The sequence below is a fragment of the Gavia stellata genome, chromosome 10 (assembly GCF_030936135.1).
Source record: "Gavia stellata isolate bGavSte3 chromosome 10, bGavSte3.hap2, whole genome shotgun sequence".
Lineage (NCBI taxonomy): Eukaryota > Metazoa > Chordata > Aves > Gaviiformes > Gaviidae > Gavia > Gavia stellata.
This window is the reverse complement of record NC_082603.1, coordinates 2728423-2756302: the sequence shown is the minus strand read 5'-3', so window position 1 is coordinate 2756302 and position 27880 is coordinate 2728423. Positions and strand designations below refer to the sequence as shown.

Here is a 27880-nt window from a genome sequence, read left to right as displayed (position 1 = left end):
GAGGAAATAAGCACAAGAAATTTCTCTAGTTCAGGCAAGTAAATATCTATACCTCCATAGCTTAAATAAAATTAAGTTTTTGGTAAACAAATGAATTGTGGGAACCTTCCTCAAGTGGAGGAACTAATCTGCTCTGTTACGAAACAGAGTTTAAAAGGAACGTAAGAATTTTAATTATATTTTTTTCTTTGTTTAATAGTTAAAGGGTCTGTCATACTGAACTCTGCTTTGAAAAACTGGGAAACCTCTTCTGTGTAGAACTGAAATAAACACTTGACAGTTGTCTTGAATAAAAATTAAAGCAAAAATGTCCGTCATAGATCCTTATCAACACATTGTGGTAAGTAGCTTTGAATCTTCTATGTATACTGTCTTGTATAATATATACTGTCTCATCTAATATATCCTATGAGAAGTTGCTCTAAATAAGCACGTAGCATTAGAGTTGTCATTAATTCTTTAAAGAAATGGTAGCCGTGGTTAGAGCAAATTTCTTCAGAAATTTATTTGAATGAAATCTGAAAGATTCAAGTTAGCTTTTCGGAAGCATGTCATGGCTTTGACTGTAGTTGCTCATGTGTAAGTCAAAATGGAATATGGCCTCCTAACACCCTCATGGGTGTGATGTCATAGGGTATCATTCTAAAGGACTTGCCTGTTCAAAGTGTTTCATCAAAGTGCCTGTGGTTCACTATTTCATACAATTTTTCCACGCACTGATTGTCAAACTGAACTGTAGTCCACAAAAGTAACATCTTGTGTCTTTCTCCCTTACAGTACAATTTTTTTGGTACAATTCTAGTTACCGAATAACTCTTTTTTTCCCTTTTCGTCCGTATGGATAGAGAGATAAGTTGGCAATTTTGGATCTTTAGATCTTAAACCAGTGTGTGTCAGTGATGTTAATTCAAAGAGAATCTTCAAAATATAGCCTGCAAATTCTAGATGCAGGTCAGTGAAGCGATCTGTGTCCCTCAACAACATCTGTGCCACTCAACACTGCTGCCAAAAGCTCTTGCTCCCTCCTTTCCACTCTATTCCAGTGTTCTTGCTGCATCCCTTGTACCAGCTCTCAAACGTATCTCATCGGAGTGAGCCAGTTGACCTTGCTGAATTGGCAGAAAACCAGTTTAATGCAAAAGATTATTTCTCTGCTGTCAGGGCTGGCCCAAGGGAAGGGTACAACCATGTGAGCGCAACCTGTATCAGCAGAGAAGTAGGGGCAAGGGGAGAGGAGAAGGGAAATGGGAGCAGAACTGCCCTTTGTATGGCAAGCCGGTGGAGCGGCTCAGCACCTTGTTGAATGCTGGCTTTCAGCTGTAATGTTCAGTCACGTCTCTTTGGTTGAGTGACTTTCCAAAGTAAACACTGAAATTGCAATTCCTACTCAAACTGAAATCTTGAAACAAGCTGGGTGTGTTCATATCAAACATTTTTCTTAACAGTCCCAGAATCTCACGGCAGGAAAAGTGATATGTACTCAAAGATAGTTACCATACACTTGTCATAATGTTGAACTTTTACATTGCTAAAAATACAGTGTATGCTTCCTTGAAATGATCTCTTATCAATTATGTGGTTTCTACCCCACGCAGTCACATCCTTTACACGAGTTTGCAGCCAGCAGATGTCAAACTTGTGTTTTACTCACCCTGTAGCTCTGTGAACACTGCTGTAAAGACAAGTTTCAGGTTGATGTCTGTACTTAACAGTGTTAAAACAACACCTTTCTGCATCAGTGCCCTCTCCTGGATGGAATGCTTGATCTGATCTGTACCTTTATGGGAGAGGTCTCTGACACTCAGTTATATTTCATTGAATCATTCACAGAAAAGATCTTTTTTGATACCAATATATATACCATAATGAACAAAATGGAGCCTTAGAAATATACATAGTTACAGTCCTCTGGCAATGCAGAACTGCTGCTGTGGGAATGTTGCCAATGCAGGAAGGAACACTGTTAATGCAAGCGCTGATCCTATAATTGCTTGAAAGGTGAATGGAAATCTTTGAGGTTTCTTAATCGGAAAATTGAAATTGCATGGGAAGTTTTACTAAAATTTAGAACAGTCAAGGGCAGCAGGCTCATATCAATGCAAGACTTGAGAATTCTGCATTTTCCAAAAGTTCTTCTGTTAACTATTATGTGTTTTCTGATCTTTTTATTTTTCTCTTTCTCATTTTATGAAAGACTTGGAGGAATGACATAAGGCATTCACAAAGTTACTGCAGGTACAGACAGAACTTACTGTACCAAAAATGCTTTTAGATTCAGAGAATGAAGAGTTAAGATGCATAATACATCTTCTGTTACCTTGATATGGCGGACAAATATTATAACAATGGGAAAAGTCACTTCAAGATAAAATTTGTGTGTGTACGCACAAATGTTTGTCTTAATTGTAATACCCTGTGAAAGAAGAGCATGGACTTCATGAAAAATCTGTTACTTAAGGAAACAGGCAAACATTTTTGTGTTCAGCCCAATTGTCAGCTCAAGTGTCCTTAACATTAAGGAAGTAAAAGTAATAAACACTTATTACACAATCTATCTATACCAGAGCTTTATGATTGGTATTTCGTGTGTGAGTATTTCTCCCGATTGAGTTAGATTTTGTGACTGAGCATTCTGGGATATGAAAAATACTATATTCAATGCATGCAAATCCCTTGCTTTCTCAGTAAGCGCGGAAAGTTTGTAGGTAAAACCCGATTGTGTTACAGGAGATCTTAGCGCATTGTTCTGTTTCCCAGTCCCGTAGTGGGAAGGTAATGGTGTTTATGTACATACAAAGGCAGTGGCATGTGAAATAGAGGAAGTCAGATAATTAGGGAAATTTTACTGGGAGGAAAAAAAGCAGTCAAAGGTGGGAGAGGAACAAGGGAAGCAGGTGGAGGAGTTAGAAGAGATGGAGAGCTGTGGTCTGAGAACAGGAGATACTGAACCATGGCTGTGCAGGATACCCGGAAAACCTTGTGGATTGAACCAGCAGAGAGTGAATACTGTCCACAGGAGTTCCCGTAATTCAGAAAACCCATGTTCAGGCAGGGCATGTTGAAAACTTTTTTTTTTCCTCCTTTCTTCTCTAAACTTATGGAGAAAGAGGAAGTGAAATGAAACATATATGTAAAGCTAGGTCACTTTGGATGATAGGTTTTAGGTTTTTGAGTTAAATGTGAGCTTCTGAAATTTTTAACGTGGCTTAGATTTTTAAAGGTATGCAGCTGTTGCTCCACTCAGTGTTGCAACATTTAAGTGATTTATATACCATCGTCTATTTTTCAGAAGTAATTGAGGAGTTGGCAATGTACAGATTTTTATCGAGTCTTAAGGTGATCATAAGTCACTTTAGAAAATGCAGCTTAGTCATCTAAACTAGCAAGGGCTGGATTTATAAAGGTATTCAGAGTCAATACATTTCTTGTGGTATTTTCAGGGGGCATCTAACTTCTTTAGAATTCAGTCTTTCCAAAAACTAACCAAAAAATGCTTCTGAAAGTTGTGCTAGCTGTTAATATGGACATTTAGGCCTCTTAATACCCTTAGCAACTGGATCCTAAGTGGAAAATTGCCTTAATTTCTGATTGCACTTAAGTTGTATGAAAAACGTTTATTTTGGGGTAAGAAGAGATCTAGACTTTTGAGCTTCCTGTGTATCTGTATATTTTTTTTTTTTACTGAGAGGGAGGTCGTTTATTTTAGTAGTTGCAAATTTCTTCCAAGCATGTGATTATGGCCAAATATTAATAACTCTATAATTATAAGCCTCAGTGTGTTATTTTGGGTGAGGCGCGGGGAAAGAAGATAATGTTTTTCTGTTTTGCCAGACCTCTGTGTACTCGCGTTCATTTCAGATCTTGAATCAGTCTTAACTTGGCAGAACAACAGCTGGAATGATGGGGTTTGCTGCTTAAGTCAGTAAAAAGCAGTTCTCATGATAGTATTAGCAAAACAGCTATCGACTTGTAATAGAAAGTAGTGATGATCTGTGTACTGCTGTAATGAGAATACTCTCGTAGGTGGTGGTTTGGCCTTGTTTTGATAGTAGGCATTTTATTTAGACATATGAGTTTCATGAGTAGGACTGGGAGATGCAAGAAGATTACTTCAGAGAAGTGGTTTTTGTCAGCGAGCATCTTGTAGGATCCCCATTTTACAGCCAGGACTCTGGGGCACCAGAATTGCACATGAGTTCTGCATAGCAGCTGAGAACTAAATCCAGCACGCCCATGTCCCATACTTGTAACTTAATTATAACTCCATCCTCCTCTTTGTTGCTAAATGTTCAGTGATCTCTGATTTGTGGTCTCGAGTGAGGACAGGCTCTTTCTTAACAGCTAAGAATAAGGAGGAGGGTGGTGTGTTTGTACTTGGGGCTGTTTCTCTTAATTACAAGGTTGTATATGACAAAGGAACCACCACATCAGTCTGTGTGAACAAACTCTTGAGGCCGGTGCGCATTGTGAAACCGACACTTTAGCGATCTGACATGCATGTGAAGGTGGCACACACTGATAAACCAGCTTTGAGCACTTTCAAGAAGCAAACTGAAAACAAGGGACAGTGAGAGTCATTGTTTTCTGGAGATTCACAGCTTGTAAAAATCCTTGAATCAGGGTAAATGGCAGAGCTGGGGTAACTTTACGTGGCTGTGTTCACAGCAGTACCAGCTGTTCCCAGACACCCACTAAAATCCCTGTTTACCCTGTGGTGATGGAAAACTCTGGACTTTCTTTTGCTATGTGACAGAGGCAGAAGTTTGTTCAGGGAGAAGTCCCATCCTCCTTCCCATTCATCCATCCACTGTTGGAGCTGCGATGCAGAAGGTGATAGATGTCACAAAATCATTGGTATGTCTTCATGTCAGCACAAGGCAGGCTGTTAAATAGATGCTGCTTCTTAACAACTTTGAATTCCCACATCTAAACCCTTCCTGTTGGGTTTGATACTTTTGAGGTGAGTTAACAGTCCCGGTTAGGAGAATAGACTAGAGTCTGGATTCCATTTTTACTGTGGTTGGTGAACCACTTGCGGTGCAATGACGATTTCAGTATACCACTTGTAAGGTAACAGTTTACATTGCCACAGTTTCTGCCCTGCCTGCTTACTTGTTCTTTGAACCAGACAACTCCTACAGCTTACAGGGGAAAAATTACAGAGTTGAAACTTACTGCTGGGCAGACTATCACAAAATGAGCCTCCAGCAGTCGTCACAACATGTGGGTGATTACAGCCTTAATAAAGATGCAACAATTCGGTGTCTGGGTCAGCCAGTGTCTGCAGTGAAGTCATACCCTCAGTGTCACTGTGGGCATTTTCTCCTAGATATTTTGCCCTGGTGATGTGGCTATGCTTTTGCAGACCTCTAGACTACAGACTTGTGGAGGAGTTTGTTGGTATCACTTGCATTGTTTTTTAAGGCGTCCTGACTCAGCTGTTACTTAAGCATTCACGAGCTGCTTTTGCTGACTTTAGAAGATTGGTTTAGGCTTTTTTCTTTTTTTTGAGAAAGTGGTATAACCTATAAGAAACTGTATTTTTTTATTTATTTGTATTAGAAGGATACAATTGGTTCTAGTCTCTGGGTGTAAGTGTGTTGTAGATGTGACATAATGAGGCTTGGCTGAAGCAACCAGTTCTGAAATAGTTAGGAGAACCACCTGAAGGCCGTTATAAAGTCTAGCAGTTGAAGCAGCAGTAGCTTAAATGGAGGCATGTGCCACTGTTGAAAACTAAGCCACATATGGATTGAAGGATTTTGTTGGCTTATCTGTTTGTTCCTTTAAAAAAAGGTTTAAAAAAAAAAAGGGAAGTATCCAGATGAAAGCACCAGGCACAGCCTAAGCAAGTGTGTCCCATGTCCCATATAAAGGTTATTGTCTATCAACTTAAATGTCAGTGAATTTCCTGATTGTGGTACTTCCCCCTTTTCCTTCTGATTGGAATATGTTGTAAGACCTTTAATACTTGGTTAGTTGTTTTGGTCCTAAAGACTGATATGCAGTGTTTATTTTAATGTATTTCACAAAGTTAATGGGTGGTTAGGGAAAGATAGAAAACATCACTGTTTCAGTTTTAGAAATGGAAACCTGAAGCAGGGGTGTGTCCCTGTATAGGATAGGTGACTGCCTGAGGTTCCATAGGAGGTATGCTTTCGGTTGAGCAGCTTGAGCTGTAAAAACCAGGCAGCTTGGGCCTGATCCTCTTTGTAGAGGCAGAGCTGAGGTGTGAGGTGGTCCCCTCCCGGTGCCCCAGTTTCTGTTGCAGCAGAGTGAGCTGGTGCCCTCCAGGTTGTACCCGCGGGTGAGTCAGTGTCTCGGCGCTGTGGGCAGTCAGACAGCTTGAGTGACTTAGGACTGGCTTTAAGATAGCAGTGTAGATTAAGTGCTGAGAGGCAGTTGTGCGAGACCTGATCCTGGCTCTAATACGTAAAACTTAACCAAGAAGTTTGGTACTGTGTCCCTGTAAAGGCCAATGTTGTCTGCCTTGCAATATGCAGTGGTGATTCCCATAATGGTATTCAGTAGGGTGGTCAAACTTATGGCTATGTAAATAAAGTTAAAATAGACGTGAGTTAATGACCTCTTTTGCTACTTCCCTATTTCGTTCAGGACAGACCTGCTCTTAGAAAGGCAGCTCCTGCTGTGTGCTTGGGCTTTGCAGGAAATGAGAAGCTCCAGAAACTGCATGAAGCTTGCTTGCGAATGTTTTAACGGCTTGCTTTTCACCTTCCCGCCATTGTCTTAGGAACACTTGCACTTTGAATATTGATGTGTACTATGAAGGCATATTCCATGCATGACTAACTATATCCCTTGCGTGTGTGGTATGCATGTATCTGTTCCAGAATGTATACTTTGAAATAATTGCACCCATTCTTTTTACTGGGGGAAGGTAATTACAAAGAGAAGCACACTGTAAAATAGCCCCCTTTTTATTTTTTTTCCTACCGTACCAAGTTGTCCCAGACTGACTAAATGCCTTAAAGCAGGTTCTGTAGAGAGGAGGAGTGTTATTCATTGAGATTAGTAGGTGTGGCTGCAGGAAAGTCAAGCAACCCTAGTGTAAGGTCTGACCTTTCAGTAAAGCTACAGGGTGCAGTTCAGCTTTAAGATGCTCTATCCAGTATGAGTTTCACTTACATTTTGACTGGGTGATTTCTCTCTCTGTGTTTGGACAAAATGAAACCTATTTTGATAGATGGTTTTTGGTTCTGGAGCTTAATCACCTCTAACTCTCTGACTTCCAGGTGGAACACCAATATTCACACGTATTCACTGTGACAGTAAGGAAAGCCACAAATGTCACAAAAGGAGCGATTGGTGACATGCGTGAGTATTTCTCTTTCTGTTTTGTCTCTTTCTTCTAGGAGACCGGCCGTAGGCTGGGGGAGATGACACGTCAAGCTTGTCATGCATTAAATAATTGTTAGTGGGTTGGTGTGTGGTTTATTTTTTTTCTTGTTTGTTAAAGCTACGGCAATATACCCATTTCATTGCTCACTCACTCTAACTCAGAAAGCAGATTTGCCGCTCCTTCTTTCCATTGATCCAAAAAAGCTGAGTGACTTGCAAACAATTTGCCTACAAGCAAGCAACACCTACACTTAGTTTTTTGGCTCAGTCGGAAGTGCTGTTCTGAGTATAGTGAAACTGGCAATTGCTGTGTCTTCAAAAGGCTGTGGTTTGGTAGTGGGAACACTTAAAAAGAAAGAAGCCCAGAGCTCTGGGTCAATGCAGTAAGAAGAAAAAAAAAGAAAAAAAAATCCAAAAACGGATAAGCAGAGCTCATGGTGGAGAGCTATATAAGACACCAGCACTTCTTCCCCTTTCTGTTAGGCTTCTGAGCCTCCGGACTTAGTAGCTGAACAGGAAACCACTAGGAAGAATGACCCATGAAAACTCTTGTCTGCTCTTACCGGGGGAAGACGGAGAGAATAATATACTGGCTGAATCTGTAAAAAGAATATTCCTGCTTCCTTGATTATGAGTGTTTTGCTGTCAGGTCGTCACTCCCTTTCCCTGGTGCTTCATGCAGAGTGTTGCATAGCCCAAGACTTGCAGGCTGGGGCTGGGAGGATGAGTGTGGTGCCTCGCTCCTGCTCTCTCATCAGGTTCGTTTGACATGCAATTGTTTCTCTCCCAGCACATTCCTGGAAACTGCTTTTGGGTCAAACTACAGCAGCTGCTCTGACACACAGCTTTGCTTCAGTGGGTTAACAGGTTTTTTTTCATAATTAGTGTCTACTGTTGATATTAAACTTGGCGGGGGTAAGTGGGAGGGGCAGTTGGAAGGGGAATGTTCAAGAGCCCCAAGTATGAGGGGAGAGAGGGGAGCCCTGGCAGAAGGGGAGAAGGAGGAATTGGGAATCTATTTAGCATCTGTTGAGGGGTGAAGGAAAGGAGCACACAGAGAATATGCAGTGGAGTGTTATCCTGGTGGCCTCTGAGAGGGTCTTTATGTAAGACGGACCTTGGGAAAAGTGCTGTAAAGAGTAGAACAAGGGGCCCACAGGTCTGTGTGTGTAAGAAGATGGTTAAATGGAAAGACGCAGGCTCTCAGACACAGAGGTCTCTGGCATGAGACAATGTGGGGAACGTGGGAAGGGAAGAAAGCAGGTTGAAATGGGGACCCCATGATACGATATCCAAGGGAGTATGGAAAGGGTGAAGAAAGCCATAAAACCGTGGCATTATTTATTCCTCTCTCCCGCCCCCCTAGGACAAGTATGGTCCTGTAGTATAAATTCCAAATATTATCCATCAATATAATTGGATTTTTTTTCCAGACAAAACTCTTATCTTACCAAATCATCAAAACCAAAAAGCTACTCAGGAAGAACTTTTTATTTTGATAAAGCCTGACAGAACTATGCTCAAGGGCCGCTGAAACCTACTTGGTTTCCTGTCTGAGGCAGCTAGGAGTGCTCCGTAGCCTGAGGCACCTGCAGTCTGGGGCATCTCTGAGTGAGCTTCCAAGTTCCCAGGGCTTGTTCTTGGAGTCCTGGCAAATCCCCCAAAGTGGAAAAAAACCCAGATTGTTGCTTCTGTTTTTATTTCTGGAAAATGAAAAATGTTTTTATTTCCCATGTATATACAAAACTTGGTGTGTTGGAGCTTGGAAGCTATTTGATCAAATCAGTAATCAAGTTAATTACTTAAGAATGATGCATGAAGCTATGAGGGGTGGAGGGTCTTTATGGTTGATTGTGCCAGCCAATGTATTTTTGTTTTTTATTTGATTTGCCAAAACTGTAACTTGCTGAAGAAATTTCTGAACTTTTACACTGGGTTTCTGATCTCAAGGGTAGGATTTACTACCAGGGAAGGTGGCTGTGATACATAATATGAAATGCCTTGGTTGGGGTGGGTACCTGAGTGTTGCTCTCCCATGACAGATGCTACCAAGCTGTCGACTCTTCTGGTGGGTTTCTCCTAATTTATTCTGTTGTTGTTGCTCCAGTTTGTGTTGACAGTGACTGCTCTGTGGGCAAGAAAGGTAATTTTACATTGTGGTGGTGATGGAGGTCCTGGGGAATGTGAGAGATTTTGTATAATGTTTTGCTTTTCTTCTTTTTTCCTTATCAGTCTTTCCAAGACTTTCTGGAATAGCTGTGAAAGATCTGAGTAAATCTAAGTTTATTAAATATGTGGAAGTGCTTATAATTTTGCTGTTTGTGTGATATTTTTCATCTTAAGGACTTGAGGTCTACCTCTGCTCAAGGAGTTTTAGATGAGAGGTCTAGTGTGCACAGTGCCCCAACTCTGTGGGTGGGCATGGAGGGCCTGACTTCTCTGGCATAGTTATCCCCACCTCTGTCTCCTCAAGCCTAGGCTGGGGACATACACAGTAGTTTAAGCAAGTTTTTCAAGATTTCTTGAGCTCTTAATTAATGGAGAGCGTAAATGGTTGTGTCATCCTTAAAACTAGGTAATAGATGCCCAGTACATTGTAACTTCCACAGGCGATGTGTTTCCTTGAGTGAACAGTTCACACACACAGCACTGCTGAATCAGATGTATTTTTATTGTCCTGGCTGATCTGGGTGGCTGGAACAACAGAGAAAGCTGGAGCTAGGATAGCTTCCAGTCCTTTATTTTTATTTTATTTGGCTGAGACTTCCCACTGTCTCTGTAAGCTTTAGAATTTTTGTAGAGTGATCTGACAAAGACAAGCAGTCGAATCTGAATCTGGGTCATACCAGGATCTGAGTAGCTAAGCTACAGTAGCTGCTTTAGTTTCTTGCTGGTAAAACACATGAAAATAAACGAAAATGGCAATAATTGCATCATAGGAATTTTCTATGCAAATTCTTTTCATATATGAAGTAAGTTAGTCTGCTTACACCAGTTTATCATTCTGTGAATGTGTGTGTGTGTGGATGATAAATGAGAATTACTGTAAGAATGCATGACCCAGGATGTTTGGGGCGGGGGGGGGGGAAGTTTTGAGAGCAGATTCCCTCTTTCCCAGGAGTTCATTCAAGTCCCTTCTTATTTCAGGTATCTGCCTATTTACTGTTGTCTTCGTATAGGAGCACTTCCTTTACTGGTTTCACTTGTTTTAATTTTATGGTGTCCCTTCCAAGGTGTCTGTTGCACTCCAGATGCTGTCCTATCAACATCCAATCGATGCAGCTCTATCTTTACAAAAGATTTAAATCCTATTTTAGTGACTGCTGCTCTAATAGCTGTGCTCAACTCTTCTGGCTAAGTCTTTTTACAGGCTGGAAGATGTATGAGATGAGCAACTGCAGCAGATGTGTGGTGGGTTGACTGTGGCTGGCTGCCAGGTGCCCACCAAGCTGCTTTATCACTCCCCCTCCATCGACAAGGATGGGAGCAGAAAATACCATGAGAAGCTCTCATGGGTCCAGATGAGGAGAGAGAGATCACTTGCCTATTACTGTCACAGGCAAAACAGACTCAATTTGAGGAAATTACTTTAATTTATTGCCAATTAATTGTAACAGAGTAGCATAGTTAGAAATAAAACTAAAAACACCTTCCCCCTACACCTCCCTTCTTCCCAGGCTCAGCTTCACTCCTGACTCTTCTGTATCCCCCCAGGTGATGCAGGGGAATGGGGGTTGCAGTTAGTTCATAACATGCTGTCTCTGTCACTCCTTCTTCCTCGCACTTTTCCCTTGCTCCAGCGTGTGGTCCATCCCACAGCATAAAGTCCTTCAGGACCTTCTCCAATGTGGGTTCTCCCATGGGCTGCAGTCCTTCAAGAACTGCTCCAGCATGGGCCTTTTCCATGGGGTACAGTCCTTCAGGAACATACTGATCCAGCATGGGTTCCCCATGGGCCATGGTTCCTGCCAGAAAATCTGCTCCTGTGTGGGCTCCTCTCCACGGGTCACAGCTCCTGACAGAAGTCTGCTCCTGCGTGGGCTCTACATGGGCTGCAACTTCCTTCAGGACACATCTACCTGCTCCAGTGTGGGATCCTCCACAGGCTTCAGTGTGGATCTCTACTCCACCATGGTCCTCCATGGACTGCAGGGGGACAACCTGCATCGCTGTGGGGGAATTTCTGCTCTGGCACCCGGAGCACCTCCTCTCCCTCTTTCTTCACTGACTTGCCATCTGTATAGTTGCTTCTCTCACATTTTCTCCTTCCTCTCACAACTGCAGCGCTGTGGTTTTTACGCTTTCTTAAATATGTTATCACAGAGGTACCACCCATGCTGCTGATGGGCTCAGCCTTGGCTAGCAGCTGGTCCAGTTAAAACTGGCTCTGTCTGACATGGTATCTTCTCACCGAAGCCACCCCTGCAGCCTCCCTACCTCCCTGCTGCCCCAAACCTGCCACATAAACCCAATACAAGATGGAATATCTCATAAATCCTCACCAAAAGCATGCAGATTAATTGTCTTAATTGCTTAGCTTTCTGCTGGTTGCAGGGGTCAATAGACCTTGTAAAATCACTTCTCTGACTGGAGGTTTTGGAAAAGACCTTGCCTTCAGTCCAGTGGGTTCTTATATAGTGGATGTTTAGTTTTGAATCTACTCCAGATACCACACCATACTGTGGAGCCTTTCCTTATGTCCATGACAGGACAAGAACTTGTAGAGAAAGACCAGAATCCCAAACGGCAGCATTCTGAAAGAGAAATGCTTGTAGACTGTGGTTCTTCTTTCCATAGGATCTCTCCCCTTCTGGATTTTCAGGGGGCTTGGTGGAAAACTGGGTCAATGGAAGAATTGTAAAATTTGTCTTACAGCTTTAAAGATCTATTTTTCTTTAAGTATACTGGCTTCCAGAACATTGGTAGCATCTACAAAGGAAAACAGTTATATGACTCTACTCTTAATGATCGCTAACCTTGCTTAATCCTGTTTTGGATTTGCAGCTTTTTTTTGCTTCATCTACTTTTGGTGGTATGGTAATAAACAGTGTAATTCTGGGCATTTTAAGGACAAAGTCTTTCCTTAAAAATGTTTAAAGTTTGGATAGCTCATGGCACTGGTACTCAGCTTCTATCCCAGTTTCTCTCCACCCAGTTGGAATTAAGGATGCATTTCCACTGTAGTTAGGCGCTCAGATAAACAAGTTGGAAGTATTGGTTGCAAAACTTGATAATGTGGAGATGGAAAGCAGCTCCTCTAAGTGGCTCTTGGCACGGTTAGCCCATGCTGCTGCAACCTGCAATAACATCCCCCGCGAGTCAAGGAGATGTTCTTCCGCTGGGGCAGTGTCGCTGATGTGCTTCCTGGTTGCCTCCTACTTCTCCAAAGGGAACGAGGAGCTGTGGCATCGTGTGGGACGAGCGTGCACCTTTCCCTGGCTGTAGGATCTGCTTCAGCAATGTGGAGGGAAAGAGGAGGTGGTGTCCAGTGCAGTTTCAGTCACCATTTCTCTCTTCAGAGGCCTTTACCCTGGGGTTGTGTTTACTGTGAGCCATGGATCTTGGTGTTGAAGCTGGCTTATTTAAAGCCAGAGTCACAGTAGTCTAGTGCAGTTTAGGCATACGTGTGCAGTGGTTTAAACCTGAGCTAGCTGAAAGGGAAGGAATTGGAGATTTGCCTGCTTGTATTAGAGCAAGGACACAACAGTTTGTGTTACAGCACCTCATTCAGGACTAATCCAGCTGTTCTCTGTATCACAGCTGGCCAGCCTTGCACCCTAACTTAGCTACAGTATACTTGATTTAACTGTTGAAGTGTCATCAGATAATGCTCTTCCTGCAAGGCCCTGAAGCAGGACCTGATTTTTGCAAGACAGCTTCAAGAGGAAAACAAGCCAAACTCCTCCCCTTTGCCAGCCTAACAACCTGGAAAAAGTAGGTCAGAGTTGGCCAATCTTCCAAGTCCTACAAGCTGCACATGCAGATCTTCACGTGGCCGGGAGCCATAAGATGTACTATATGCCTAAGAGAGCAAAGCAGAGGAGGAGTGCTGGAAGTATCTCGCAGGAAGGAGATAGCAATGTTCCCTTTTGGGCCCATGCTGCTTCAGCCTGTGCTAGGGTGGCCTGGATGGGCAACTGAGTCACAGGATGACCAAGCTCTGTGGGCTTCAGCAACGCCTTTTGATTTGACTCTTCCCGACAGCCCTTGTACCAGCCCTGCTGTTGGTCATGTCCTGTGGTGGTCCATGCTCCATTGTCACCCATAGCAGCTGACTCTGGCTCTAGAGCCATAGGCTGGTGCTGAAATATGTATCCTTAAAAGATGCCTATCTTCAAAAATGAGAAATACTAGTAACAACTGCTCACGAAATGTCTACTGCAGATCTCAGTCTAACATTGAGGCAACTGTAGACTAGATTTCAGTTTCCTTGACACATGCAATATTTTTGCCCTGTTGTATGGTTAGCCAGAAGCAGTGCTGGCAGGTGAAAGTCATGTTGGAAGCAGGCTCGTGTGTTCCACAGTGAAGCTGATCCAGAAAATGCTGCTCTTCCCAGTTGCAAAAATATCTTTTCAATGAGAACCAAATTCTGTCTCTGAATACTTGCCATCTAGTTACTGAGGCAGGGACTGTTTCTGTAAAATGTTAGTGAAAACTTGTTTTCATCCTAGAGGAAGGCTCTGCTGTTACTCCGTTACACTGTAATGGTAACACCAAAGCAGTCATGCTGGCTTAGACCAAGGATCCGTCCTGCCTGATACTCTGGTTGAAGGACCTCCTTGTCTCTCTGCTTGAGGCCCTTGCCACGCTGTCACTAACTGCGGCCCCAGGAGAATGGAGCTTGACGGTGACTGGGAACTGTTTCTGTTTCATGTGCTGTCATGTCTCCAGGCAGAACTTCGTGGTGGGGCTCTCCTCCAGGGAGTTGTGGACACCACTGTTTCTCCAGTTTGAGCCTTTCACTCTCTCCATTTATTCCAGTTGTCCTCTGTAATAATTTCATTTCTTTTTTGCTCTCTTTTCTTTCCCCTCTCGTCCCCCTTCCCAGGGAGGGCTTTGAAGTTGTGTTAGGGCTGGGCTAATGCCAGATAGTCAGATACAAAGGAAACATATGAACAGGATAAGCATGTGATACTTTCCTGTGATCCTCTCCAAGCACTCAACTGTCTTCACTAAGGGACTCCCTGAGCTGGATGTGCTTCTGATGTAATTAATAGCCCTCACTGAGTTTCTCTTGCATAAACTTCACTGGTTTTCCTTGAATCTGCGTAAGTCTTCTCATCCACAGCTCCTTTGAGAAGGAGTTCTGCAGGTTGCTATCTATTGCATGAGGAAGGCTTCTAATTCGTTTTAAAAATGTTTTTTTAAAAGTGTGATTTGAAGCATCCTCTGGTTACTGTCTTACATTTTGCAGGATGCTAACTGTCCCACGTATTGGTCTGTATCAAAGAAAAGGTCTCACAAATAAATAAATGTGTTCATTTATGTATTCCTGACTGAACGTGTTCTGAAAGGGAGGAAAAAAAAATCATCAGCCTTCCTCATCTTCATCACTACAGAAAGGAACACTTTGGTAAAGCCTGTCACTAAAAACTATGCTCTATCAAAGCATCCAGCCAACAGTGTTACAGGACAGTTGAAATACAGGGAATGTCTGCTTGACGCAAGGTTGTGCCGTGCTTAGTTGGACAGATTAACTCACATGCACAATCACCCCTTTCCCTTTATGGACCTGTTAACATTGATGTGCATACGCTGTTCTGACCAAGTGCTTTGCAATCCATTCTTCAGTCCTGTAAATGAAATGCCTGTAATAACCCGACTGAGCAGTGAGGTTGGGGCAGGAACAATTCAGAGGTGTCACTTTATGTCTGAGTTTCTTGTAATTGCTTGCAGTAGCAATGATGATGGTTTTACTAAGATGTGATGTTTACGTAGCCAACCTTAGCCTATACTTAGCTACAGTTCAGCGCAGTTAAGACAGCTCCAGGTTTTTAAAATGTTCCTGACAATTGTCTGAATTAAAAAGTCAAGGGAAGAACCTCTTCTCACTCAAAGGCCTGGAGGCTGCACTTCAGCAATGTAGTAAATGAAGCTCTAGGGCTGCTGGTAGAGGACCAAAACCTCTAAAGCCTCATGATACCAAATGCGGATCCAGTGTAAACTTGTTCTGCGGATTCAGAAAATGTTGCCAGTTTAAATTTGTATTAGCAGACTTTATGCCAGACTGGGAATAATCTATACTCCATCAAGTAACATAAATCTGGAATAAAATTCATATTGTGGGTTTTGAGTAATTTACCAAGAATGTGTTGGATATGCCTAAACCTACTTGAGACCAAATTATCGCTGCCCATATCTGGCAGTACCGTGGACCCACAGTCATAGCTGAACTAGACAGCCACACTGCCTGTTCCTTCCTCCTGCTTGTGTCTTTGTTGGCGGAGTGAGACATTTCACAAGTTTAACACTGAAAAAGCTCTTAAGAACTAGGCATTTAAATCAGTTAAAAAAAGCCCCAAACCCCTTAGATTCTGGCACACTACTAGAAAAACAGATTTTTCTCTGGGCTATTGTGAGCTGATGTTTTAGTCACTTGTCACTGCTGTCTGTCTGCAGATAACCTAGAGAACTGAGTATTTTTTTGGTCTCAGCAATTCCACAAATTTGGTTTGAACCTATGAAGGGTTCAGCTGACTTGTTTGTTTTCTTTTTTCCTTCCAAGGCTGCATCAGTGAAACTGCTAGTGGTGTCCCACCCCAATAGTAGTGGTGGTAGTGCAGTGCCTGTGCTGGGACTTCAGTTCTTTCCTTCACTTAAGTAACGCCGGAGATGAAAAGCACTGTAATAAAAGGCACTAATAGTCTCTAATAAACGTATTACCCAATCACAGGATTTCTCGTAGCATAGCTGCTGCTTTGGGAGCTGCCTTACTTCACTTGCAGTCACCTTCCGCTCATGAAATCTCGCACTGCATCATCCCCTTTGCAAAATCCCTCTTGAAGATGAAGGCCAAAAGCCCTGGCATTCCCTGTAGTACCTTAAACAGAGGCAGCAAATAACCTGTCACCTCCTCCTTGGGACCCCTTACTGGTAATCTCTGTGTGTACTCCTGGATATTTTAGATTCCCTGTGGCCTGCTGGCATGTCTCCAGACTCTCAGTCTAGCATCTGTATTACTGCTAGTACTACGAATCTGTCTGAAGACTCTCAGAAGCATCTGCCCCATATGAATGGGAGACCTGAATTCATAGCGGACTCCACTACACTCCTCTTTGAAAATGGAAATTCAGAACAAATCTAAAGAGGCAGATTAAAAGTTTGGCCTTGTTGCTGCGAGCTGCTGCAGTGTTTTATGGTTTTGAATGGAGGGCTTCTGATTGTGCGGCTGCGGTAGTTTTTAACGCAGATTACCTAAGAGGGTGACGAGATGCTTTTGTATGTGGCAGCCTGACACAGCCAGTTCTGCTCCTGGCATTCCTGGGCTCCACCTCTTCAGGCACGAGAAGAACTTCTTGGTTTCCAAAATCACAGCGCCAGCCTCCGCAGCAAAGACTCTACTTGTCTTTTGTAACTTTTGTGTTGCCTGTGAATTGGCAGGCAGGGTGCACCAAGCTGATGTCTTACCCTGAGCACTGGCATCCTAATCGAACTGATTACCATCCCCTCCATCCAGTCACACAGCCAGGTAGCATTGCCGACTGCTCTGTGGGGGACCTTTCAGGTCTGCCTTTTTTCCATTCCTTCTTGGCAGTCTGATACTGAATGAATTATCAATTAATGATGCCTATGTTCTCTGGAACACCGGAGACACCTTTTTTAGGGCCTCGTGTTAGTGTCCTTTCACTAGTTTGCAGCAGAGCAAGCATAAGCCAAATCTAATAATTCGTATGTTTTTTAATATGTTGTTTGGGAAACATTAATTATTTTGGAATTATTGATAAATACTGCTTTTAAGAAATCCCTGGAAAATCACATTCAACTGGGAAAAAACATGATTTTAAAATTCATTACATTTTCACCTGACTGTGACAGAGAGACCAAATAATACTTCTATGCCAATGTGAAGCATATTGTTCAGTGAGCCCCATGAAATTCGCTATTTCAATAAAAATTAAGTTGTTATTTTTAAGCACACAACAAAACTATGTTTCTGGCCTAGGAAGAGATTCATGTAGCTCATGCCATGCTGATTCACTGTGATCAATACTAGTTAATGTTCGTTGAAAATGCCTTCGTGCCCCCTGCTTTGGGTTTCTTTAGGTGAACAGTAGGTTTGATAGCTTCCGTAAAATTCAGAGGAGCCCTGCAGCCAGGCAGCAGCGAGTATGTGCTGCACAGCCTGCTCGAGCTCCCTTCCCTAGCCAGAACTGCTTGTCCATAAGGCACAGCTGTCATTTTTTAGCTTCCTTCCCTTCAGAGGAGCGGGAGGTAGTCGAGCAATTCCCGTTATTAGCTTGGCCTCAGTCAAGCCCCTCTGCTGCATGTAACTTCATGCTAACCAAGTTGTACTGTAGTGCAGTAAGCCAAGAAAATGGTGGAAAGTAGACAAAGATGGTCATTTCGGACCTAGTAAGATTTCGTGAATGGGGTTGCATTTAATGGTGGAGGATGTTGGTTAACCAGAAGGCAAAAAACTCCAATGAACCAAACTAACATGGAAGTTCTGCCATGTACTTGCTGGAATATTCCTGTAATTGCATAAATATGGTATCTGGAGAACATGGGTCCAAAAAATCTGGATCCAGATTTACTTTCTGTAATGGTGATGCATATATTAACTGAAATTAAAGTTAATACAGTTTTATTAAATATCCATTATGATCACAAGTGTTTATGACATGCTCATGTGGAAAAAGACAAATTCTTACGGTGCAGAATTTTTTTGTAGTAAACCAGATTTTGGAATACTTCAAGAACTTTGCATTTCTTTCAACTTTTGATGGACAAATGAGGTAACTTTTAATGTATGGTGGTAGTGGCTTCGTCTTTGGTATTTTAGATTTGAGCAGGCTTTCTATAGTTTCTTTATGTCTATTATGCTATTTAAATAATTGAAATTGGAATGACTGAAATATAAATTATATGTCTGAAATATTAATTATATTAATATGGGGTCCTGATGACAGTCATCTCACCAAATTAGTAACATAAGATCAAATGGTTTCCAGTCATTGTAGAAAATTTTACAGGTTTCTTTAATAGACAGATTGCTTAAAGCATTACTCATTTTTAATGTGAAAATGATTGATCCTAATTACTGTCCATTGTGTGTTTCACTTCATGATTCATAATGTAATTTAGAGATAGAATTCTATAGCAATTACTTAACCAGCAGATAAATCAAACGAGGAAGAGTGATTGAATCCTTACTTCCTACCTCTCAGCCATTTCTTAAGCCAGTGTGTTTAAAAATAACAGTTCAGATGCTGACTCTGCTTTTGTTACTGGATATCTGTCTTCAACCCCTGGAGAGCTGGTGGATGCTGTAAATCTTACAAAAGGATTATTATGAACATTTTGTTAATTACCTTTATAATTCACCTAGCTATAAGCCGCTAATTGCAGGACCCTCTGCTAGTTCCATCGACATCAATGCTGAAACTCTTAATTTTATTTTTTCATGTAAAGGTGGGGTTTCAGATACACTTGTACTTGATCATCAGTTCATATTCATTTTTTCCTGAGAAATACTGATGGAGACTGGTCCCTCTATTCCAGAGCGTTGTCTATGCCGTTAACATATTAAGCCCTTTGACACTGGGAGAAGTATGACATTTCAGTTGCATGCACATGTGGAGGCACTTACTGCGAATAGTCAGAGTGCCAGGAAGAGAGGAAAATTGAGTCATGCTATACAGTCACTGTCTTATGGTGGTGCATATGTCCATTTGCAAACCTTCCAAACTTCACCTACATTAAAAAGTTGAGATGCACTGCAGATAGCTAGTCCACAAATTACGGAGGAGTCATGCGAGAATGCTTGCGCAAAGAATAACCCGGAGCCTAGCTGAGCTATATAGAAACTTTGTTTTCTTCAGAAGTGTCCTGAGGAAGAAGTACAAATTCTTGCACGTTGCTTCTTTTGAAAAGTCTGTGGTTGGTATTTCAAGTAGGCTGCTAAAATAAAAGAGCAATTCCACGACAGTGTTGTCTCTACATAGATAATTCTCTTTTATTGATTACACTTGCAAAACATCAGCTTTTGTCCCATAAACCATTTCACAGAATCACAGAATCACAGAATCAATAAGGTTGGAAAAGACCTGTAAGATCATCAAGTCCAACCACCAGCCCAACCCCACCATGCCCACTAAACCATGTCCTGCAGTGCCACATCTACCTGGTTTTTGAACACCTCCAGGGATGGTGACTCCACCACTTCCCTGGGCAGCCTCTTCCAATGCTTCACCACTCTGTTAGGAAAGACATTTTTCCTAATACCCAGTCTAAACCTCCCCTGGCGCAACTTGAGGCCATTTCCTCTTGTTCTATCACTAGTCACTTGGGAGAAGAGACCAACACCCACCTCACCACAACCTCCTTTCAGGTAGTTGTAGAGAGCGATGAGGTCTCCCCTCAGCCTCCTCTTCTCCAGACTGAACAACCCCAGTTCTCTCAGCCCCTCCTTATAAGACTTGGGCTCCAGACCCCTCACCAGCTTTATTGCCCTTCTCTGGACATCAAAATATAGATAACAGCAGTGATCAAGCTACTTTTCACTTGCATTTTCAGATAAGTTTTTTTGAAAAACATACCTGGCAAATCAACTAGCAAAAACACAAACAGGAATAAATACATCCATGCAAAAGGATACACGCTCTGTCTGTTTTATCTGTGTTTGATAATTTTAATGTTTTGAAACACATTAAATGAATACTTTTGTGTTACTTGCCAGATTGCTGGTAGCTAGTTTTTGGTCCCCAACCAATAATACGGAGTAAGATTTTGATTACTATAGTACAGCTTACAGCAGTATCTTAATCAGAGCACACAGTCTTCCAGTATTTTTCCTCTTCATCTGAAGAAGGAAGTTATAAAAGAATACATTTTCATTTTCTTAATTGAAAATAGCACAAAATAAACTTTCAAACATGAAAGGGCAGATGATTAACTCTTTGCCTCGGGTTAAAAAAGATAATAAAGGCAGGGAGTGAGGGGGCGACTTGGCAGTAATGAGTTATGAAGACTGATTTTTCTAAGTTTAGTTGTTCCGTGCCTTGGGTTTAGTTTCTGTTTCAACACTTATTTGGAGTCTGTCTGATAGGAAGTTAGTAACAGCATCTGTATGCCAGCTGTGCAGTGGTATGGGGTTTCCACATGCTTCAGGATTGTGAATACGGATAGGAAACCATTTGCTGTTTGTGTTTAAAAGAAAAAATTAGAGTTTTGTAACTTATAGTTAGGGCTGATCACATAATCACATAAAAAATTGAACGGAAAGGCAAGCATTGATGTTTTGCCCAGAACACTGTTCAGCATCAGTATTTTGGTTAAAAACCAAGCTTTTGTAGGCGAGTTCAGCCTCTTGGCAGAGCAAGTCTGTAGTGTTTATTGCCAAAGTAGTGCTTGATAGCCAGAGTTACCAGATGAGGTCTTGCCACTTCTGATTTCAGTAGATATTTTGCTGTTTAGTTTCAAGGGGCCTTGATTCCCTTCTTTCTGGCACAATTTTGTGTAGTAATTCAAGGGAGCTAATGTATTCAGTAAAAGTTGGCAATTAGTTACATCTGCCAGTGAGAAAAGAAATTTAAAAACCACTCGGGGTTTGATCCCCCTGTTCCTCTGACTTTAAATAAGAGACAAGATCAGACATAAATTCTTAGGAGCTAATAAAGATTGCTATTTAAAGACTTGCCACACTGATCCCCAACTTTAAATAGCTGCTTATTAATAATGCAGGTAGCAGTGTGACTTGCCAAATTGCAGCAATTAGCTAAGCCCCACAGATATGGAGCACAGTGTAAAACTGCCGAAGAAGTTCTGGGGAGTGTTGTAGCAGTCCAAGGAAATTCTCACACAGCGAAGTCTTTGAATCACGAAGTCTGTTTACATACAGATTTTTAATTGAGCGAGCCTGAGTCTAAGAGAAGATTTGTTTACTGTCCCTAAAGTTTCCCTAGCTAGAGGAATACTTAATTCAAATCATGACCCTTACCTGGGTTTTAATCTCTTTCAAAAGAGACCTTTAAGGAAAGGATTCTTGTTTGTGGTGGGTATTCTATTTGCTTGAAAATGTTTCACTAAAGCAGAGGACAAACTTTGAAGAGAGGGTGCTGGAAACACATGCGCGTTTTACCACAGAAGAGGAGGTGGCTTTTCATGATCCCCAAAACCACAGAAATAACTTCCCAGGCTCTCCTGTGAAGCATCTGAGCAACGTTTTAGAGAAATCTGTAAACGATTACATCAGCCTTGGCCCAATTCAACAGAAGAAAAAATCTCATCGGACAGAAAAAACCTCATTGGACAGAAAAAATATTACATGTTTTAACCGGTTGGAAAGGTGGGATTTTTAGGGCTGCCAACAGCGCATTCTTTGCCCTCAGGAATGGCTATTATTAGACATATCAGATGAGTTTTGTCAACGTGTATTTTTCTCCCCCTGATAATTCTGATTAGCTATAGTTGGCATATGTTTCTGTATTTTCAGTTAGTGTTCCACACAGTTGTTATTCAAATATACTGTGTAAATAAGATCTTGATTCTGTGGTGACCTCCACAAAGCTCTGGTGATTGCAGTGGCTTCAGATGTGAACAGCTCTCCTTACGCTGTGTTTAACAGTACTTAAGTGGCCTGACTGATTTCCTTTATGATTGCCAAACCAGCAAAGGTGAAAGAGGATCCAAAACTGTATACCAAGCTCCTTGTTTTCATTAACTGAAGAGTGTTTTTGTGGAGTACTTACTTTTGTGACACAAGCCAAAGTAATTGAAGGCTAGAAAGAGAGGAAGGTGTAAAAGCTTTTAAAACTAATTATCACTGCCCAGTAGAAGTACACATATTTCCAATAAAGTTGAATCAATCCCAGTGCCATTCTGTTTGTTCAAGGCGTTTCTCTTCCCCTCTTAAAAGCATAATGTCTGTTTCTTATTGGGAAATCGTTAATATAATTGTATCATTCATGTCATTATATTTATATAATTTATATAGTTTAATATTTTTCTGTCATAGACCGTGAGGTGATCTGTGGTTTCACATAATTGTATGGATTATTACAACCCAAACTTGAGTTTTACCTGACTTGAACATCTGTTTTGCTCTGTAGTCGACACTCCAGATCCCTATGTGGAACTGTTCATCCCATCCGCCCCTGATTGCAGGAAGAGAACGAAACATTTCAATAACGACGTGAATCCTGTGTGGAACGAGACCTTTGAGTTCATTTTGGACCCCAACCAAGAGAATGTTCTTGAGGTAAGTCACATAGCTGAGCTGCATCTGTGAAAATGAAAGTTGTACAATGTCTAGAAGGTTCAAATAACAGCAGCTTCTACATGTATGACATCTGTTGTCTCAAGATTGCAACTTCTTTTTAAACATTAAAGGCTGGTTTTTGCCTTCAGACATGGTGCTAAGCAAGAGGTGTTGTATAAATTATTCAAGGAGTAGCCCTGAGAGTCATTACAAGATAGGCCTTTGAGTCAGCTCTCGGACTGCTCCTGAGGGCTAGTAGCTTACTATTCTTCACATCAGCCATAAATTATTTTCTTCCTGCTTCCTACACTGATTGGACTATGATGGACAGTGAATAGGTGGGGGTAAAGTCAAGTCTCTGCCTGTTCCCTGCTTCTCCCTGAGGAGACCATTAAGAAGCATCCTGGTCTGTATCAGAAACAGTGTGGCCAGCAGCAGTAGGGAGGTGATCGTGCCCCTGTACTTGGCACTGGTGAGGCCGCACCTCGAATGCTGTGTTCAGTTTTGGGCCCCTCACTACAAGAAGGACATTGAGGTGCTGGAGCATGTCCAGAGAAAGGCGACGAAGCTGGTGAGGGGTCTGGAGCACAAAAGTCTTATGAGGTGCGGCTGGGGGAGCTGGGAAAGAGGAGGCTGAGGGGAGACCTTATCGCTCTCTACAACTACCTGAAAGAAGGTTGTGGTGAGGTGGGTGCTGGTTTCTTCTCCCATGTAACCAGCAATAGAACAAGAGGAAATGGCCTCAAGTTGTGCCAGGGGAGGTTTAGACTGGGTATTAGGAAAATGTTTTTGCTGAGAGAGTGGTGAAGCATTGGAACAGGCTGTCCAGGGAGGTGGTGGAGTCACCATCCCTGGAGGTGTTCAAAAACCAGGTAGATGTGGCACTGCAGGACATGGTTTAGTGGGCATGGTGTTGTTGGGTTGGTGGTTGGACTTGATGATCTTACAGGTCTTTTCCAACCTTAATGATTCTGTGATTCTCTGTGAGACAGAAAGCAGAAGTATGGTTCTGCTGTCTCCTCAATGCCTGGAGCCAGGGGCTGAATAGCTCACCCATTGATGTTTTGGGTACTCTTATTCCATGTGCAGGGTTGTTGACTAAGCCACCATTAAGTCTCAGTATGTTAAGCTCTTCCAGGTTGTGTGCAAGAGGTGAGTGTTAAGTGTAACTATTTTATAAGTGGGCATGGCAAGCATTTAAGTTTATCTATAGTCCTTTGTTAGCTTGGTTCTTCGTAGGGGCTGGCCCTAGCACGTGAAGTCTTCTGACCCAAGCTTATGGAGTTTCAGTCTAAATTGGCCACCTGGGACAGAGGCTAAAGCCTGTGAAGCTTTTCACTGAGCTAGTAACTGTAATCTCTTGAGGCTAAACTGTTCAAGATCTGAAAATTGAGTTGTCCTTCCTACCAGGCTCCCTGTGTTTTTGGGGAGAGGAATAGGTTCTACAGTTCGGGGAGGAAGAATCCCATGATCAGCATGTGCATCCTGCACAAGAGACAACAATACTAGGGAATTCACAATAACTTTACTACAGCTTTGCAGGAAGTAGATTACCCAAAATAGCTTCCACCAGCTGGACACGTGCAACAGTCACCTGAGTTGATTCTTACTAAATGTTTTGGTCGTAGACATGCAAACTGGCCACATGAAACTTGAGAAAAGTTAGAAATCTCTAACTTAGTTCTTGCTTTTTAATGACAAGTCAGACAAATAGATATCAGGAATTAGAAAGAGGAATGGAGTGTTTCTGGCTTCTTTGTGAGAAAGCATTTGTGGAAATAGACAAAAGGAAGAACTTGGGTTCATCAACCTGCCTTTATTGCAGCATGGGAACTAAAAATTGTTTCAATTTCATCTGATAAGCCTTTGTGGATTCTAACAGAAGTCCTGAGGCAGAGAGTTTTATCTGTCTCTTTGCAGATCCTGTGTTGATTTCTGTTGATTTCCAGCACAGTATGGCCATAGCATACTGCCAGGTTCTGCAAGTCTCTATCTCCTGTAACAGAACACAACAAGGTTGATTATAAGTAGAATTTGGAAATGTATCTTTACAATAACTAAAGGCTGTTGCCATTGAAATAACGAGTTCTGTCCTAAAATACAGTTCATCATTTCAAAGGGTTGCTTGTGGCACAGGATGAAGCAGATTCTTTATAGCTGAGAAGAGGCTGAACCCAGATGTAGCAACTAGTTATTCAAGTGATCATATCTTGATTCCATTTGTTTTATGCAAAATATATGGTCCAAGCCACAAACATATGATATTTTAGAAGATACAATTCCACAAAGTGGAAAAAAATCGTAAGCCAAATGAGTTCGGAGAACTCATTTAATAGAAACTATGTAAATGGTAATCTGAAATTCTTTCTGAATATCTTACTTGAGAACTTAGAAGGCTGCCAGTGAGACAAAAGACTGCTAGACGTAGACCCACGTGGGTTAGAGCAAAAGCATTGAACAGTGTTCTGTGGTATCCACATACATCTTTGGATAGTATCACATTTTGAAGAGGTATATGCTTTGACATGGAGAATATGAGAAGAGACTTGAAGATCTGGCTGGATACAGAGAAAAACTTTGCGTAATTTGGAATGCTGCACATTTTGCCAAATCATTGCTATAAAAATCTTGGTTTGTAGATACAAGGCTAGGATGTATGGATTCTATCTTCACTGAAAAGTTGCTGTATATTTTTTGGCATATCACATTTAAAACTATATAAGTTTCTCCATAGAGAAGTTTTACTAACTGGAAATTTGAAGTAATTGTATGTTTTATATGCATAATTTGAAGTTATTATGTCTGCTTAGAAAGATGGTGAGGTTTACTGACAGAAAGGTGCTCGGATGAAAAACCCCGTGTAAATGATACTGTTGTACTCATGCAATTGAATGCTTTGAAGCACTGACACTATATGTGAGCTTATCCTGTTTTAAAAGAACATGTCTGTTGGCATTGGGTGTTGACTGGGTTGGGTTTGGCCTATTCCTTTTCTGTATAATTTTTTTTTGCTTTAGGTATAGGCTGTATGGAATTAAAAAGGGGTTTATCGAACTAGACTTGAATACCCGTGTATCTTTTCTAGGTTACTTTGATGGATGCCAACTACGTTATGGATGAGACTCTTGGCACATCCACATTTCCTATATCTTCTCTGAAACTGGGAGAGAAGAAGGTGGTCCAGTTAACTTTCAATGATGTAAGTTGCAACATTCATAGCTTTGCCTTTGTGGGTGCAGCTTTGAACATGATGGAAAGTTCTTAAAAGAACACCTGAACTGAGAGACCTAAACTATTGTGTAGAACAGGACGTACCACGTTTCAGTCCTTTATCAGGTGCCTGAATTTTATCTGTGCCACTTTCTGGTTAGATGAAGTTTCTTCACAAATCAGCAGAGGATGGTGCTTATAAAGACTAGGTGATGTGTCCTAAGGACTCTGACGGAGTCTGATGTTACTCGAGTATTCCCTCAGCCATTTTGCTGAAGCACAAGGAAAACATTTGGCCTGCTCTTGATGCTCCTCAGAAGTACCTGTTTCTCGATGAAAGGAAATCCAAGACTTATTTCTGATCCCATCAGTCTACCTCAGTGCTATGTATATATGTGTTTTCTTAATATAGAGCTAAGTTTTGAATTCAAGAAGGGATTAGAATATATCATGGAGGGGGTAATGGTGGCAGCCGTTCAGTCGGGAAACAGCTGAATATTTGGGGGCACAGGAGAGGGTATCTCAGGTGAGGATTGTTCTCTGCATACCCCGTTCTGAAGCTCGTTTTCTAAGCATTCACTGTTGCCCGTGGTTAAACACAGAGTGCTGGCCTGAAGGCACTGTATTTATCTTGTTACAGTACTGCTGAGAGGAGAATTAAGAAAAACAGTGCCACTGAATGCCTTAGTGTCCTTTCTGAGAGAATCCTCCTTAAAAGTCTAGTTTCAAACTTCCTCTTGCTAAACCAGTTTCTGCACTACTTGATTCAGTTTAGTTTAATGGTCTTTGTTAGCGTGAGAGGTTACACAGAGTTTGCTGGTCGGTATATTACCTCTACTACTGATGCCTGTGGCTTCTGGAAAACTAGCAGAAATTCTTTTATTATTGTATGTTTCACTTTCAATAAATGGCTTGTTGTAACGCAGCCCTAGTTAACATGCAATAATGCATTAATTGGATTATTCTCTTTGAACACATACACAAAACAGATGGAGTCAGTTTAACAGGGATTGTCTGCCTGCACAGTAACTCCTGGAAGTTGTTGGTAAATCTGTGTGTAATTGAGCTTGTTCTGCACGTATTAAAATATCATCATTTATTAGAGTGACATATCACAGGCCATTCTGAACATAATTCACTGCTTGTAGTTACATCCATCACATCTGGTTATCTTTACGTGTATCTATATTGTATGCATATACTATATGTATAATTATGGTCTGCATTTCTGTTTTGGGCTATGGTTTATTACATGATCAGAGGTCTTGATTTGTGACTGCTCTGCTGATTTCCATGAGATACAACTTTAAAAGTGTGGTTACAGCAAATAACTGGTTAAGGCCTATTTATTGGAAATTGGAGAGTTTCATGTGTAAGATTTAGTTTTTAATTAGGCGTAGCCTTAGGGCAGTTGGAATTTTTAAACCCTTCTTTTTTTTTTTTTTTTTTTTTTTTGAAGTTATTGCATTTTTTGAAGTTTCAGCATATTTATTTCACTAAGGGCTTCAGTAACTCTTGGACTTCCAGAGTGTGGGCTGACTGCAGATGCCTGGTTCTGCCAGGCACGAGGTGAGGCAGTGAGAAAGAGCTGATGAATAAATTTTGAAAACACAGTTTACAAAGCTCATGCCAATAATATAAAGCCTTGCCACATTACAGATATGCTTTAACTTCTCATCATCACTCAGCAAAGCTTGGTAGAGAACACAGGGGGAAAAAATCAGTGAAAAAAGCCAAATACACTCTGAAATTTATAAGCAAATAGTAAGGGGACATCAAGTCAGGATGAGCCCAATGTAGACAATTTGTATACACAACGTGTGTTCCTGAGATTTCTGTGGCAGTCTGTATAAGGTATAGAAAAAGGCATGCTAGTTCCTATTGGAATGT

General features: G+C 41.6%; 1 protein-coding gene across 2 annotated transcripts in view; it reads left to right on the top strand.

Moving 5' to 3' along the window:
- The first annotated feature begins 265 nt into the window (after positions 1-265).
- Positions 266-27880, top strand: part of PLA2G4A (phospholipase A2 group IVA) — a 68458-nt gene continuing 40843 nt past the window's right edge. For both annotated transcript variants that reach the window (XM_059821991.1, XM_009806888.2), the window contains exons 1-4: positions 266-340; positions 7254-7335; positions 22632-22780; positions 25866-25979. In XM_059821991.1, coding sequence (XP_059677974.1) covers positions 308-340; positions 7254-7335; positions 22632-22780; positions 25866-25979 — 378 coding nt within the window. In that variant the 5' untranslated portion in view covers positions 266-307. The remainder of the gene's footprint in view (positions 341-7253; positions 7336-22631; positions 22781-25865; positions 25980-27880) is intronic.